General features: G+C 40.5%; 1 protein-coding gene across 4 annotated transcripts in view; it reads left to right on the top strand.

The window, feature by feature from the left end:
* The window catches only part of ANKRD34B (ankyrin repeat domain 34B), a 14,263-nt gene extending 4,905 nt beyond the window's left edge, over positions 1-9,358 (top strand). For 3 of the 4 annotated variants that reach the window (XM_025388750.1, XM_025388752.1, XM_025388751.1), the window contains 2 exons: positions 2,507-2,587; positions 6,129-9,358. In XM_025388750.1, coding sequence (XP_025244535.1) covers positions 6,152-7,696 — 1,545 coding nt within the window. In that variant the 5' untranslated portion in view covers positions 2,507-2,587; positions 6,129-6,151 and the 3' untranslated portion in view covers positions 7,697-9,358. Of the gene's footprint in view, positions 1-1,854; positions 1,941-2,506; positions 2,588-6,128 lie in introns of all 4 variants that reach the window. The other variant, XM_025388753.1, reaches the window with a different exon arrangement.
* The last annotated feature ends 5,860 nt before the right edge of the window (positions 9,359-15,218 follow it).

Below are 15,218 nucleotides of genomic sequence, written 5' to 3'. Positions count from 1 at the left end.
CAGGCTGGAGTGCAGTGGCCGGATCTCAGCTCACTGCAAGCTCCGCCTCCCGGGGTCACGCCATTCTCCTGCCTCAGCCTCCAGAGTAGCTGGGACTACAGGCGCCCGCCACCTCGCCCGGCTAGTTTTTTGTAGTTTTTAGTAGAGACGGGGTTTCACCGGGTTAGCCAGGATGGTCTCGATCTCCTGACCTTGTGATCCGCCCGTCTCGGCCTCCCAAAGTGCTGGGATTACAGGCTTGAGCCACCGCGCCCGGCCTAAAATATTTTTAAAAAATAACTCAATGCTTATAATTTTGGTGGCATCTTGGGCATAGAGGGAGGAACTAAAGGAGCATTGTAAATATGCCATCATGAGGTGCAACTGATATTAAAGACACTGTAATTTTTGAATGAAAAGCAGTTTATCCATCGGTTTAATAATTAATATCTTGTAATAATGTCAAAATGATAGTATTTGGAAATTGTAAGGAAAGTACACTTAAAGGATATGCTCTTTCCATGTTTCGCTTATTAGATTCCACTGATGTTTACAGAATGAGAAGAAGCATTGTATCTTAGAAATATGAGATCCTTAAAAAAACAACATTTCCAATATTTTATCTGTTATTTTAAATAGGTTGTGGATTGGAGACATGATAAACTTTTCAAAAAGCTAATTCTGAGATAAACATTTTAAAAAGAAGAATGCAGTGAGTATGAAGACAAAACGAGAAAGTCTTTCTCTAGACATTGTCTGATTTCATTACCACATCCCCATGGAATGCATATTCCATGATTGTCATTCCACGCGTGAGGAACTCAAGACTCCTAGAGGCTGAGAGACTTGATCAGGGCACATAGCCAATAAGTGTGGGAGTCACGATTGACCCCTGTCAGATGCCTGAACTTTCTGCAGTTGAACTATTATCTATATAGAAGGTGCCACTGAATTTGGGGATTGGTTATATATAGTCTAGACATAACAAAGGGATTGACTGGATGTTAGTATGCTCTCAGCACTCAGTGTCCAATCAGGATGCTTCCAGGAGGAAAGAACGTTCTAGGCAACAGAAGTGGTCCTCATCAAAAGTTGAGTTGGACTCTGTGAAAAGGAAATAAGTCAGACATAAATATCAGTGTTTTTGATGTACAAATGGAGAAAACAAGATAAAAGAACCCCCAGAAAAGGATGAAGGGCTAAAGAGAAGGGGGTTCTTCCATTCAGGTACTGATTACAGAAAGAACCTGAACATTTGGAGAATAAACTATCTGACACCTTTTTTCCCTGACAAGTTTAATGTTTAGACAATTTCAAAAGTTATCTACTAAATGTTAAGAAGTGAGCGAACAGGCTGGGCGCAGTGGCGCATGCCTGTAATCCCAGCACTTTGGGAGGCTGAGGTGGGCAGATCACCTGAGGTCGGGAGTTCGAGATCAACCTGACCAATATGAAGAAACCCCATCTCTACTAAAAATACAAAATTAGCAGGGTATGGTGGCGCACGCCTGTAATCTCAGCTACTCAGGATGCTGAGGCAGGAGAATCACTTGAAGCCAGGAGGCGGAGATTGCAGTGAGCCGAGATGGCGCCATTGCACTCCAGCCTGCGCAACAAGAGCGAAATTCCATCTCAAAAAAAAGAAGTGAGCAAACAAAGTGGCTTTAAAAATCTTTAGAATGAGGAAAGAGTCAACCTCATGAGGTTGGTTTTGCTGGACACTCCCCGAGTCCTCAGAGGAGAGGGTCTGCCTATGTCCACACTGCAGGTGGATTAGGCAGCAAGTTGGTGCCACTGCTCAACTTCTCTGAGACCCTGAAGCCCACAGCACCCTCTTTTTCCACAAGACTGTGATGGGGCCACTGTCCTCCTTAGGCATGGTAGTTGCCAGCATAGTAGCAGCTCCTCTTCTTCTCCCAGAACCTTCTGACACCAACCTTGGTGAAAGAAAAGCTGTGACAGCAAGCGGTCAGGTTTAGTGTTGTGGAGAAAGGCCTTTACTTGAGGATGGCTGAAAAGTAGAAAGCCTTGGCTGGCCATGGTGGCTCATGCCTGTAACCCCAACACTTTGGGAGGCCGAGGCAGGAGGATTGTTTGAGGCTGGGAGTTCAAGACCAGCCTGGGCAATATAGCAAGACCCTGTGCCAAAAAATAAAATAAAATAAGTATTAAAAAAAAATGTAAGTAAAATATCTTCCCCCAAAGATTCTGCTAAGACTTTAAAAAATAAAAACAAGATTGACCTAAATACTAGAAACTATACAAGAATATAATATTGAAATCTGGTATCTGACAACTTGTTCTTGTTTGAATATCTGTTTCTCAAATGCTACTTTTTGTCAAATAATTTTTTAAATGACTGATACTGTATAGCAATTGAATTGCAATTACTAAGTAGTTTCTATATTTGATATTACATTCCAGCTCATTTCTCTACATTTCTATGCTCTATTAAGCCCATTTATATATGAACAATGCTTTAAAAATGATCCTTTTGTGATCACTGTCTCATGTGAGCTCTTTTCAGATGCTTTGCATTCAGAATAGACCTCTGAGTTGGGACCGAAGCTGTCAACTGATCCCAAATTCCTAAGTTCCTGACTTGCAGGTATGTCTGGCTCCAAGATAGCCTTTATAGAGTATGTCACGGGGAACATAAAATGAAAGCATTCACTCTCATTGTATTTATGTATGTATAGATTGAGTAGTTCTTTGCTTTGCACCATGAATGATACTGAAGTGGAGATGAATTCTATGTCCTTTTGAATACTGCCTTTCAGGAGCTTAGTCAGTTGAAACTCCAGTTGAAAGTCAAGGCACAAATGTCATCGATAATGTCATGAGAACTGAATTACTCTTTTAAAAGGAAGACCTAATAGGACTCTTTGTAAAGTTTAATAATGAAGTATATCTTACGTATATGCTATGCTCTTTTCTGCACGCACGTTCTATTTCACAATAAGTAAATGAGAGTGATGTACAGAAGAGTATGTGAAATGTGTACTTTTAAAGAAGAAGAATAGAGTGGACACCCACCTATGCACCACCCAGACTGGGAAATAGAACATCACCTGAACCTTTGGGTCTCTCTGTGTCCCTCCCAAAAGGCATTGTTCTCCTAATCTCTACCAAGGAGTAGCTTTCTGTTGACTTTTGTATTAATCATTCCCTTTGCTTTAAAAAAAATTTTCAGGTGCCCCTTATATTTGATCCCTAAGTAAAATAATTGTTTATTTTTTAAAAAACTTAGTAGCAGGTACAAAATTAGGTGAATAAAGAAAAGACAATATTGCCAGTGTATGACAAAAGCTTTTCATTTTTCATCTTTTTCAATTTCTCATCTTTTCATTTTTCTGATTAATACGTTTCCTGCAAGTTGCTTTTTTCAATTTGTTCTAGTCTCTATCTTTAATGTAAGAGGCATTTTTGTTTGTTTTTAAATTTTTGTTGTGGCTGCTCATGATTAAAGGGTTGGGATTAAAAGCTGATGAGAAGCCTTAAGCACACAAATGAGGCTTGTCACCTGTAAGCCTCACTGTAGTACAACCTGGGTAGCATGTCAGATTCTTGAGAGAACGCCATAGCAATCAATGTATCCCTGAGGGGTGAGGGTATGGCTGCCGGCCTCCTCGAAGCCAAGGTGAGGAAGCAGGCTGTGGCCCCCTTCAGCAGTGGTCAGTAAGCAATCACTTATTCCCCTGCTTTCTTGTTCTCAAACATGCTGGTGTCTCCCGGTCCAGAGATGCTCTGTTTCATCATTTCCTGAGAATAAACCTCTAGACAGCCCGTAGGATGGGAGGGGCAGTCTTCCATCTCCTAGTGACTGGGAGCTGGAGGAGTGACCTAAGGCAGCACTTCTCAAACTTTAATGTGCATGCAAATCACCTGGGGATCTTGTTAAGCTGTAGGCTCTGATTCAGTAGCTCTGGGGTGGGGTCTGACATTCTGCATATCAAATGAGTTTTCTGGTGGTGGTTATGCCAGGGTAGGATCACACTTCAAGTAGCAAGGACCTAGGAATTCTAACTGCTTATCTAACAGCTTTTCACCTACTCCTCCTTATTTTAGCTGTATTCGTTAAACACACACACACACACACACACACACACACACACACACACAAGCTGAGTCAGTTACTACTGGCTCATCTGCTTTCTGGCTTCCAAAATAGTGTTGCTGCCATCTTTTCCTCTTCCCTCTATCTTTACGAGTTTATGTGTTTGACAAAATTCTTTGGTGTTAAGGATTTTCAGGAAGAAGCAAAATTAGATGTGTGTGTTCTGCCATATTAACCCTAACCATCTGCTAAAATATTTTCCTGAAGTTTGGTTGTAACCAAGTAAATAAAGCCTGTTTCCTTGTAAATAACCACTATTTAGGCCTCTAGGTCTTTGTAAAAGGAGTATTACCTACTTCTCCCTCCTCCTTTGTCTGCCTGCCAGATTCTTACAAAATCTTCAAGACCCAACTCACACAGCTGGCTTCTGTGAAGCCCATTTTGGTCCCCAAGATGTTAAAGCTTCTCGGCTCTCCTGACTCTGAAACCAGATGCTTATTCAGTATCTCTCCCAAAAGGCTGTGAGCTCCTCAGACATGGGGCTTGTGTCTTTGTAGCTCAGTGCCCAGCACATATCAGGAGCTTGTAGATGTTTAAGAATGAAATTTCTGCCTGCATGCTTACTTTTCTCTTTTTTCTTCACTTTCTTTCTGCTCTCTTCGTCTCTTCTTTCTTTTGGTTGTTATTAGATTTGTTATCTATTCTATTATCAAATAGAAATCCATTTCCCATAGTCTTAATTTTAAAAGTAAATAGGTAGAATAAACAATAGTTTTCAATTTCCAAAAACTACTGAATCAATGAAACAGATTTAAATATTATATATACGTTCATCTGATTCTCCCCACCAACTCTAAGGACTGTTAAAAGACAAAAATTTTCTTAGTCCTAGATGAAGACATAATTCTTACCACCTAATGGAATTATCTGTTGAAGGAGTCTGAATCTAAATTATTTAAATAAATTAAACATAAATATTTTTTAGTTTCACCAATAAAAATTAAAATGTTTACAAAGTCTGCATGGCTCCTTTCAGGTTTCTTGCCTATGAAACTCCTTTTTCAGAGCAGATATACTGTTGTCAAATTTTAACCCTATAGTTCTTGCTAACCTCGTTATCTGGTCAGTACATGATTTAAATAATAGAATCAAGAAAAATGCATAATCACATGCTCACCATTCCAATCTCAGTGTGGATTTCAGATATTATGTCCGTTATTTTAACATGTTGCAGCCCAAACAATATTTCATCTTTCAAAAGAAACATAAAAATGTCCCTCAAATTGAAAATCTAGATATCACTTGCATTGTTTAATTGAAGAGCATGTTTAAGTAATGTAATACTAAAGTTTTTACATTCAGCTACCACAAACATGTTATATTTTAATTGATTCTGTTGCAATGACAACAGAATTTTGGCTTTTTGGCTTAAGTTTACTTTTTAAAATTTACATTTTAATTAATTTTTTTTTTAGAGATAGGGTCTCACTCTGTTACCCAGGCTGAGTGCCTGTGGGATGATCATAGCTCACTGTAACCTCGAACTCCGGGGCTCAAGTGATCCTCCTGCCTCAGTCTCCTGAGTAGCTGGAACTACAGGTCACACCACCACGCCCAGCTAATTTTAAAACTTATTTTTGGTGGAGATGGAATCTCACCACACATTGCCCAGGCTGGTCTCAAATTCCTGTCCTCAAGTAATCCTCCTGCTTCAACCTCCCAACGTAATGGGATTACAGATGTGAGCCACTGTACTTATCCTAAATTTGCTTTTTAATATTATTAATTTAAAAATTATTTTTCACAGGTGGATTCTTTGTTAATTAATGTGGGACTTAGGAAAGTACTATGTGGGTGTTATAAATATTCAATGAAGATTTTGAAAATAAATTTTAATTTGTAATCTCCTAAAGGTCATTACTATTCAAAAATTTATTTTATGTTGCAATTCACTATTTTGTTCTGCATTTATTAATAGCATAATCCCATTTATGTCCCCTACATATTTTCAAAATTAATTCTAACAAAATGAATATAAGTTGGGATGTTGATTCTGGCTAATCTTTTGGTCTTTACCATCTTTGATAATCAGGTATTGATTTCTAACCTCTGAAGATGGATGAAGGTATGGAAATTTCAAGTGAAGGAAATTCCTTGATCAAAGCAGTCCATCAGAGCCGGCTTCGCCTCACAAGACTTTTGCTAGAAGGCGGTGCCTACATTAATGAGAGCAACGACCGTGGGGAAACCCCTTTAATGATCGCTTGTAAGACCAAACATGTGGATCACCAGAGTGTCAGTAAAGCCAAAATGGTGAAATACCTGTTAGAGAACAATGCTGATCCCAACATACAGGACAAATCTGGGAAAACGGCTTTGATGCATGCTTGCTTAGAAAAAGCTGGCCCTGAAGTTGTTTCCTTGCTCCTCAAGAGTGGGGCTGACCTCAGCTTGCAAGACCATTCTAGTTACTCAGCTCTTGTTTATGCTGTAAATTCAGAAGATACAGAGACCCTGAAAGTTCTTCTTAGTGCTTGCAAGGCAAAAGGGAAAGAGGTCATCATCATCACAACAGCAAAGTCGCCCTGTGGGAAGCATACTACTAAACAGTACTTAAATATGCCTCCTGTGGATATAGATGGGTGTCATTCCCCAGCCACCTGCACCACTCCTTCAGAAATAGACATCAAAACTGCCTCATCACCACTTTCACATTCTTCTGAAACAGAACTGACACTTTTTGGTTTTAAAGATCTTGAGCTCACTGGAAGCAATGATGATACCTGGGACCCAGGTTCCCCTGTGAGGAAACCTGCTCTGGCCCCTAAGGGGCCCAAGCTCCCCCAGGCTCCACCCTGGATCAAGAGTCCCCCATCATTAATGCACCAGAACAGAGTGGCTTCATTGCAAGAGGAGCTCCAGGATATTACACCAGAGGAAGAATTATCCTATAAAACCAATGGGCTGGCACTTTCCAAGCGGTTCATCACTAGGCACCAAAGCATTGATGTAAAAGACACTGCACATTTGCTAAGAGCCTTTGATCAGGCCAGCTCAAGGAAGATGTCATATGATGAAATAAATTATCAGTCTTGTCTTTCAGAAGGAAATCAGCAACGCATTGAAGTCCCTGCTGACCAGGACCCAGATTCTAACCAGACAATATTTACTTCCACCTTAAGAAGTATAGTTCAAAAAAGAAACTTGGGGGCAAATCACTACAGCTCTGATTCCCAGCTCTCAGCTGGCCTTACCCCTCCAAATTTAGAAGATGGCAAAGCACTTGTAGGAAAGAAAAAGATCCTCTCACCATCTCCTTCCCAATTGTCAGAGTCCAAAGAATTGTTAGAGAATATGCCCCCAGGTCCCCTGAGCAGGAGAAATCATGCGATTTTAGAAAGGCGAGGTTCAGGAGCTTTCCCTTTAGATCACAGTGTTACCCAAACCAGACAAGGATTTCTCCCACCCTTAAATGTAAATTCTCACCCTCCCATCTCAGATATCAATGTCAACAACAAGATTTGCAGCCTTCTTTCTTGTGGCCAAAAAGTGCTTATGCCAACAGTTCCGATTTTCCCTAAAGAATTCAAAAGTAAGAAAATGTTGTTAAGGAGACAATCATTGCAAACTGAACAAATTAAGCAATTAGTAAACTTTTAGGAGATGGGTATAAAACACACTTTCTTCAAATGTTTCTATCAGAGAAACAGAAATAGAGAAGACATCTTAAATGTTCATTCTTTTAAATCTCATAATTGGTTAGTCCATAATGGCTAGATGGATTAAAGTGTAATGTGATTTGTACTAGGCATCATGAACATAAAAAATAATATGTAGTTTCTGTTAAAGGAATTCTCTCAAACAAAAGCAAAGCTATTTTTCCCAATGCTTCTAATATTTAACAATCTCGATGTAGTCCAAATTTGTCATTAAAAAAAAAATCAGCAAAGAAAGAAGGCCACATATGTTGGGGTAATTTTTTTAAATTTTCAGATTGGCTAAATATTTTATTAGGAAACAGTTTTCAAGTCAATAATTTTTTAACGTTTCATGTTAATCAATGAGATTGTAATTTTTTATGATCCCCAAACCATAAAAGAAAACACTGACAGCTATAAAATGTTCTAAGATCAATAAATTCGAGCTACAAAGAATGAGCTAATTCTTTACAAATGGTGACTGAAGGTAGATAAAACTCTACTTAAAAATTTAAAAGGTTAAACACTGTATTAGAATAGGCAACTAAAATATTCGTGGTGTCAGTTTAATCAGTGTCAAACTGGCAAGTCAGAATTTTACAACCTACTAGGAATCTATGCTGAGTCTTGTTTGTGTACTGTGTTTTGCTTTGCTTTGTTTTGATTTTTAAACAGACTTACCTGTAATGTTATCTTACGGAATTATTCTTTCTCCATATCTTTTAATTCCTATTATTAGTTTTGGAAGCCTATCCATAAGTTTCCAATAACAAGATGATATAAAAGTTAAAAAGCATTCCTCTTTACTTATATCAAATTATTCTTGTCTTTCAAAAATAACAACAAAAAAGGTTCATCATGGATAAAAACTAAGCGCTTGCTTTCTTTTAAGAAGAAAAACTGATGATTAGAGTAGGTTAGCTAAAATTAAGAGAGGCAGTAGAAAATCACAAAATGTACTAAATATTTGGCAATATTAAACAATACCTTTTTATTTCTGATATGTAGTTATTAGACATTTATATATTAAGGATAACTTCCTTAGTGTGACATTCCAATCATCTAGTATTTTAGGACCTGTGAAGAACTTCCAACAAAATTAATAAATACCATATTAGTATTATAAAATAAAGTAATAATTATATCATCTATATAACTTCAAAGTACGATGTTTATACAAAGAATCCTTATTTCAATCTAGCAGCTTAACAACAAAGAATAAATCAGACTATACAAAACCTAAGTGTATTAATTTGATGATTGTCATGTACAACTTTCTTTGCCTTCTGAAAAGAGGTGATCCTAACAATTGGCATGACGCTTTTCTTGGGAATTTGATATAAGCAAGTTGTAATGTACATAGCAATTATTTAATTACTTGTGACTTTAATTTTAAAAGTAATTAGAGGCTTTTCCATTTCATGTCTTCAACATTAATATTAATTACACTAAAAATATTTTTTGATTCAGAACTTAGAATTGTACCTGATATTTATAGGTAGCTAAATGCTTTCTGCAAGTTTAACATCGAGAAAAGTACTTGACTTCAAGTTGTAAGGATACAATTTGGAAGGATATGTAAATAGATTAGTTCATAAACAAAATGGTATCAATAAAGATTTAAAATATCGTTTTGGTTACTGATTTTTCTTTATCTTTCAAATACTAATGATATTTCAACATAATTTCAAGAGTAATTGTGCCACATGCTACTTTGAATCAATAGAAAACTAAGAAAGGATAACTTTTGTTGCTATTCTCAAACCAACATGAAAAAGATATTTAATAGCATTTTAAAAATGTTTTTTGGCTGGGCTCGGTGGCTCATGCCTATAATCTGGGCACTTTGGGAGGCCGAGGCAGATCACTTGAAGTCAGGAGTTCCAGACCAGCCTGGGCAACATGGCAAATCCCCATCTCTACTAAAAATACACAAAATTAGGCTGGGCATGGTGGCTCACACCTGTAATCCCAGCACTTTGGGAGGCTGAGGCTGGTGGATCATGAGGTCAGGAGTTCGAGACCAGCCTGGCCAACGTGGTAAAACCCCATCTCTAGTAAAAATACAAAAATTAGCTGGATGTGGTGGCGTGTGCCTGTAATCCCCGCTACTTGGGAGGCTGAGGCAGGAGAACTGCTTGAACCCAGGAGGTAGAGGTTGCAGTGAGCCAAGATTGTGCCACTGCACTCCAGCCCTGGCGACAGAGCAAGACTCCATCTTGGGAAAAAAAAAAAAAAAATCAGGCATGGTGGTGTGCGCCTATAATCTGTAATGCCAGCTACTCGGGAGGCTGAGGCACAAGAATCACTTGAACCCAGGAGGTGGAGGTTGCAGTGAGCCAAGACTGGGCCATTCCACTCCAGCCTGGGCAACAGAGCAAGGTCCCGTCTTAAAAATAAATAAATAAATAAAATAAAAATAAAAATTTCTGGCCGTATTTGGAAGAATTTTAAACTTGCTAGCAATCCTAAGAACACTTACGGTGTTTGAGTCTGGTTGTAAAGCTATCCGGTGGGACTTTTCACCCCATTAAGTAAAATATATCATTGTGATCCCAATGGTGGGTCCTATAGATGTTTGCAACAGCAATTTGGCATGTATGTATGCACATAATAAATGCATTTTGTTATATTTTAGCTTCATCTAAGAGTATGATTTAACTTACAGGTATAATGACATTTCATTTATTCGTCTTACAGGTACCGTTCTTAGTTACCTGGGACCAGGATTTCCAATGAGTACAACTAATACTGAATCATGACAGTCCTTTCTCGGAGGACAAAGGGCAACCCCAGTTACTGAGAAAGGTGTTAACAGTGCCCATCCAAGTGGTGCCCAGGGAAGGGTAAACAACTGCCTGGCATATTCTTGGCTGGAAACACATCTATCAGACATCTAGTACTTGCACTTTATAAATTTTCAAATAAAACTACCCTTATTCTGATTAATCACCCACTGTGTAGCCTTTTAATAATTTGATTCCCATATGGCTTGCTTAAAGGAGAGAATAAGACTGTTAGGCTGATAAGAGTATTCATCATATCTAATTTTTGTATTTCTTGAGGCTTTGACATCCTGAGACCTTGCTAACACTGGAGGGACAGTCCCTCCCAGGATAAACTAATTCCTAGAGATAGAAAACAGCTCACCCACTGAACATGCCTTCCATATGCAAACCAACCAATCCAGAGCCCATTCCCCAAACATCTCCTTTATCAGGCTCTCACAGGGCTCTCACACTCTGGGTCACCATTCCTTGTCCTAATCACCCCAGGGCCAGGAACCAGACAGCTAGAGACAGCTCCTACACCCCAGAGCCCCCTGAAGCTATTCAAACTAGCCAACCAGAAACTTGCTTACCTTGCCTTGCCCATTCCTTCCCACCAAAACCACAATAAAGCCCCTTTCCCACCTTTCCCCCTTGTTCCTCCTGCCTCCCAACCAACCCGGGTTCTCCACATGTGGTGCTGCACAGTGTGACCCCCCACCACCACCCTCGTCACCAACCCTGTTTCCTCTTGGGAACTGAGAGTAACAAACTCTTTTTCAATATCAGTTTGTTGTCTCTTTATTTTTTGAGACAGTCTCGCTCTGTTGCCAGGCTGGAATGCAATGGTGCAATCTTGGCTCACCACAACCTTGGCCTCCCAGGTTCAAGAGATTCTCCTGCCTCAGCCTCCTGAGTAGCTGGGACTACAGACGCGTACCACCACACCTGGCTAATTTTTGTATTATTAGTAGAGATGGGGTTCACCATGTTGGCCAGGCTGGTCTTGAACTTCTGGCCTCAAGTGATCCACCCACCTCAACCTCCCAAAGTGCTGGGATTAGGGGTGGGAGCCACTGCGCCCAGCCAGTATCAGTTGTCTCTTGATCTGTTGGCCTCACCATACCTGAATAATAATTAAACCTACTGTGTTGGTCCATTTTCACACTGCTGATAAAGACATACCCGAGACTGGGCAATTTACAAAAGAAAGAGGTTTAATAGGACTCACAGTTCCACGTGGCTGGGGAGGCCTCACAATCATGGCAGAAGGCAAGACATGGATGGCGGCAGGCAAAGAGAGAGCTTGTGCAGAGAAACTCCCATTTTTTTTTAAACCATCAGATCTCCTGGGACCCATTCACTATCAGGAGAACAGCATGGGAAAGACTCACCCCCATAATTCAGTAATCTCTCACTGGGTCCCTTCTACAACACGTGGGAATTATGAAAGCTACAAGATGAGATCTGGCTGGGGACACAGAGCCAAACCGTATAACCTACATTTTAAAACAAGAAGACATAATGCAATTGGAGATGATATTCTTATACATTAATATTTGAGCTTATAGGCCGGGCGCGGTGGCTCAAGCCTGTAATCCCAGCACTTTGGGAGGCCGAGATGGGCGGATCACGAGGTCAGGAGATCGAGACCATCCTGGCGAACACGGTGAAACTCTGTCTCTACTAAAAAGTACCAAAAACTAGCCGGGCGAGGTGGCGGGCGCCTGTAGTCCCAGCTACTCGGGAGGCTGAGCCAGGAGAATGGCGTAAACCCGGGAGGCGGAGCTTGCAGTGAGCTGAGATCCGGCCACTGCACTCCTGCCTGGGCGACAGAGCGAGACTCCGTCTCAAAAAAATAAAAATAAAATAAAATAAAATCTGAGCTTATATAGCCTTATGCCAGTATTCCTCAGATCTCATTTCTAAGTCTCCAAGAGGGCCAGATGGTGGACCATCACAAACCCACCAGATTTACTGGCGCTGCCCACTGGCCTCCCCAAGGTGACATCTGTCTTTTGTGTACCTTCTTTGGATGTCTACCATTCATTTTTTTTTTCTTTTTTCTTTTTTTTTTTTTTGGAGATGGAGTCTTGCTCTGTCTACCAGGCTGAAGTGCAATGGCCCCATCTTGGCTCACTGCAACCTCCACCTCCCAGGTTCCAGCGATTCTCTTGCCTCAGTCTCCTGAGTAGCGGGGACTACAGACATGCACCACCACGCCTGGCTAAAATTTCTTTTTTTTTTTTTTAAGTAGAGATGGGGTTTTACCATGTTGGCCAAGCTGGTCTCAAACTCCTGACCTCAAGTGATCTGCCTGCCTTGGCCTCCCAAAGTGCTAGGATTACAGGTGCGAGCCACTGCACCAGGCCTGAATGTCTACCTTTCTTTTTTTTTTTTTTTTTTTTTTTTTATCTTGAGATGGAGTCTCACTTTGTCACCCAGGCTGGAGTGCAATGGCGCAATCTTGGCTCACTGCAATCTCCGCCTCCCAGGTTCAAGAGATTCTCCTGCCTCAGCCTCCTGAGTAGTTGGGGTTACCATCACCCAACATCACGCCCAGCATTTTTTTTATTTTTAGTAGAAACGCGGTTTCACCATGTTGGTCAGGCTGGTCTCGAACCCCTGACCTCAGGTGATCATTCTTATAAGAGAAGGCCAGGAAAGGAAAAACTGGGAAGAATAGCTCACACAACAAATCACAAAAACAATTCAAAAGAATGTCGATTAGCTGGAACAATGGATCGAAACCAAAAACCTAAAGTGTAAGCATCATAAATACCCACATTTAGGTTTTAAAATCAGTTGTATAAGATTAGGATGATCAGCAATTTATACGTTTAGTGAATTCTTAAAATCTTATGTTACCTCGGCATCCATTTTGAATATGAGTTGGACTTTCTCATGCCAGAAGCAAGGTTCAGTCACCCTTGACACACTGGTAGTTCTACACCGCCTCCCACTTCCGCAGCATGGTTGATCCAGATACCTGCCTTATGTAACTGCTCCTGGGGACTTCCCTAAGGAACAACTAGATACACCCTGCTTGACTGGCCCTGCTGACCCTCACACCCCACATGGATTGTGCAGGTATGCCACAGCGGTCACCTCTTAGTCACTGTGTGACCTCCTAGAACCCATGCCTGATTACCTTTTTTTTTTTTTTGAGACGGAGTCTCGCTGTGCTCCCAGGCTGGAGTGCAGTGGCGTGATCTCGGCTCACTGCAAGCTCCGCCTCCCGGGTTCACGCCATTCTCCCACCTCAGCCTCCCAAGTAACTGAGACTACAGGCGCCCGCCACCACGCCCGGCTAGTTTTTTGTATTTTTAGTAGAGACGGGGTTTCACCATGTTAGCCAGGATAGTCTCGATCTCCTGACCTCGTGATCCACCCGCCTCGGCCTCCCAAAGTGCTGGGATTACAGGCTTGAGCCACCGCGCCCGGCCATGCCTGATTACCTTAAACCCACCAATTCAGATTCCCCTTGGGAAACCTGTTTGGATAACACCCTGGACCCAGTAAAGGCGTTGACCCCTGGGTCCCTTCCTCTCTCTCTTCATGTACTCCCTGACATCCCTGCATGTGGCCTCCAGGTATACTGTATACCCCAGGACCTGTAAGTAATAAAACGTTTATTTCTTTCTTATGTTTCTCATAATCATTGAAGGGATGCTTTGCATCTTAATGATCCTAAATTGAAACAACATGGGGCAGTTAATTAACTAATGCAGGTTTGTTGGGAGTGCTAACAGCCTGACTACATTATTTAATCAGTGTCTACTCCTGAATCTTAGCACTCAGAGATCAAATATGAAACGGTGTTTTTAATTCTAGGTACCATATCTTAAACTAAAGAATATGCAGTAAAAGATGAAAGTGATAGAATCTAAAAAAATTTTTTTAAATAAGTAAAAGAATTGTTGCTTAGCTTGGAGATAAAAAGACTCAGCTGAGATTAGATGGCTGGCCTTAGATACTAAAAGAACCAATGTAATGACTTATTCAGAGTCCTCCAAATAAAGATAAATTAGAACCAGAAAATTAAGTTACAGAAATATTTCAGTTCTCTCTTAGCTACTGGAGCTGTCTATCTATGGAAAAGCCTGTCCTAGGAAGACATGAGTCACCATTTTTGGAAAGAGGAAGAGGAGATGGACATGGAAGAGGAGATGTTAAGTCAGAGATGTAACAAAAAAGATTCCATTTACTGAATAATCTTTAAAGTCTTTTTAAATAGATAGTGCTTTGAGACAATCTTTACTTATTAACAGTTCCAGATTTAGCAGAAAAATTTGAAAACGATTGAAGTTGAAAACATTTCAAAAAGGATCTTCTTGTCAATTAAAAAAAATTCCTATCCTACCCCTGCAACTCTGAGCCCTACTGATACTGATACCACTGATATCAATAATCTGGCATCCAAGGGAAGAATACTTCTACCAAAGGATACTATGGTAGTTCCCCTGAAATGGAAGCTGAAATAACTACCTGGTCATTCCAGTTTCCTTCATAGGAGATAAAGGGGTCATGGTGTTGGCTGGAGTGATTCTTAGAACCACAAAATAGGAGCTACAAGGAGCATGGGTGGAATCTGAGGAACCCATGGAACACCCCCTTATACTATCATGGCCAGACACAAATGTAGATTATCTCAACTATACACAGGCAGGACTATCAAGGCCTCAGAACCCCCAAGAATAAAGGATTGGGGTGACC

Source organism: Theropithecus gelada, chromosome 6, assembly GCF_003255815.1.
Source record: "Theropithecus gelada isolate Dixy chromosome 6, Tgel_1.0, whole genome shotgun sequence".
Lineage (NCBI taxonomy): Eukaryota > Metazoa > Chordata > Mammalia > Primates > Cercopithecidae > Theropithecus > Theropithecus gelada.
The sequence above is the reverse complement of the archived record's forward strand: the minus strand, read 5'-3'. Positions and strand labels throughout refer to the sequence as shown.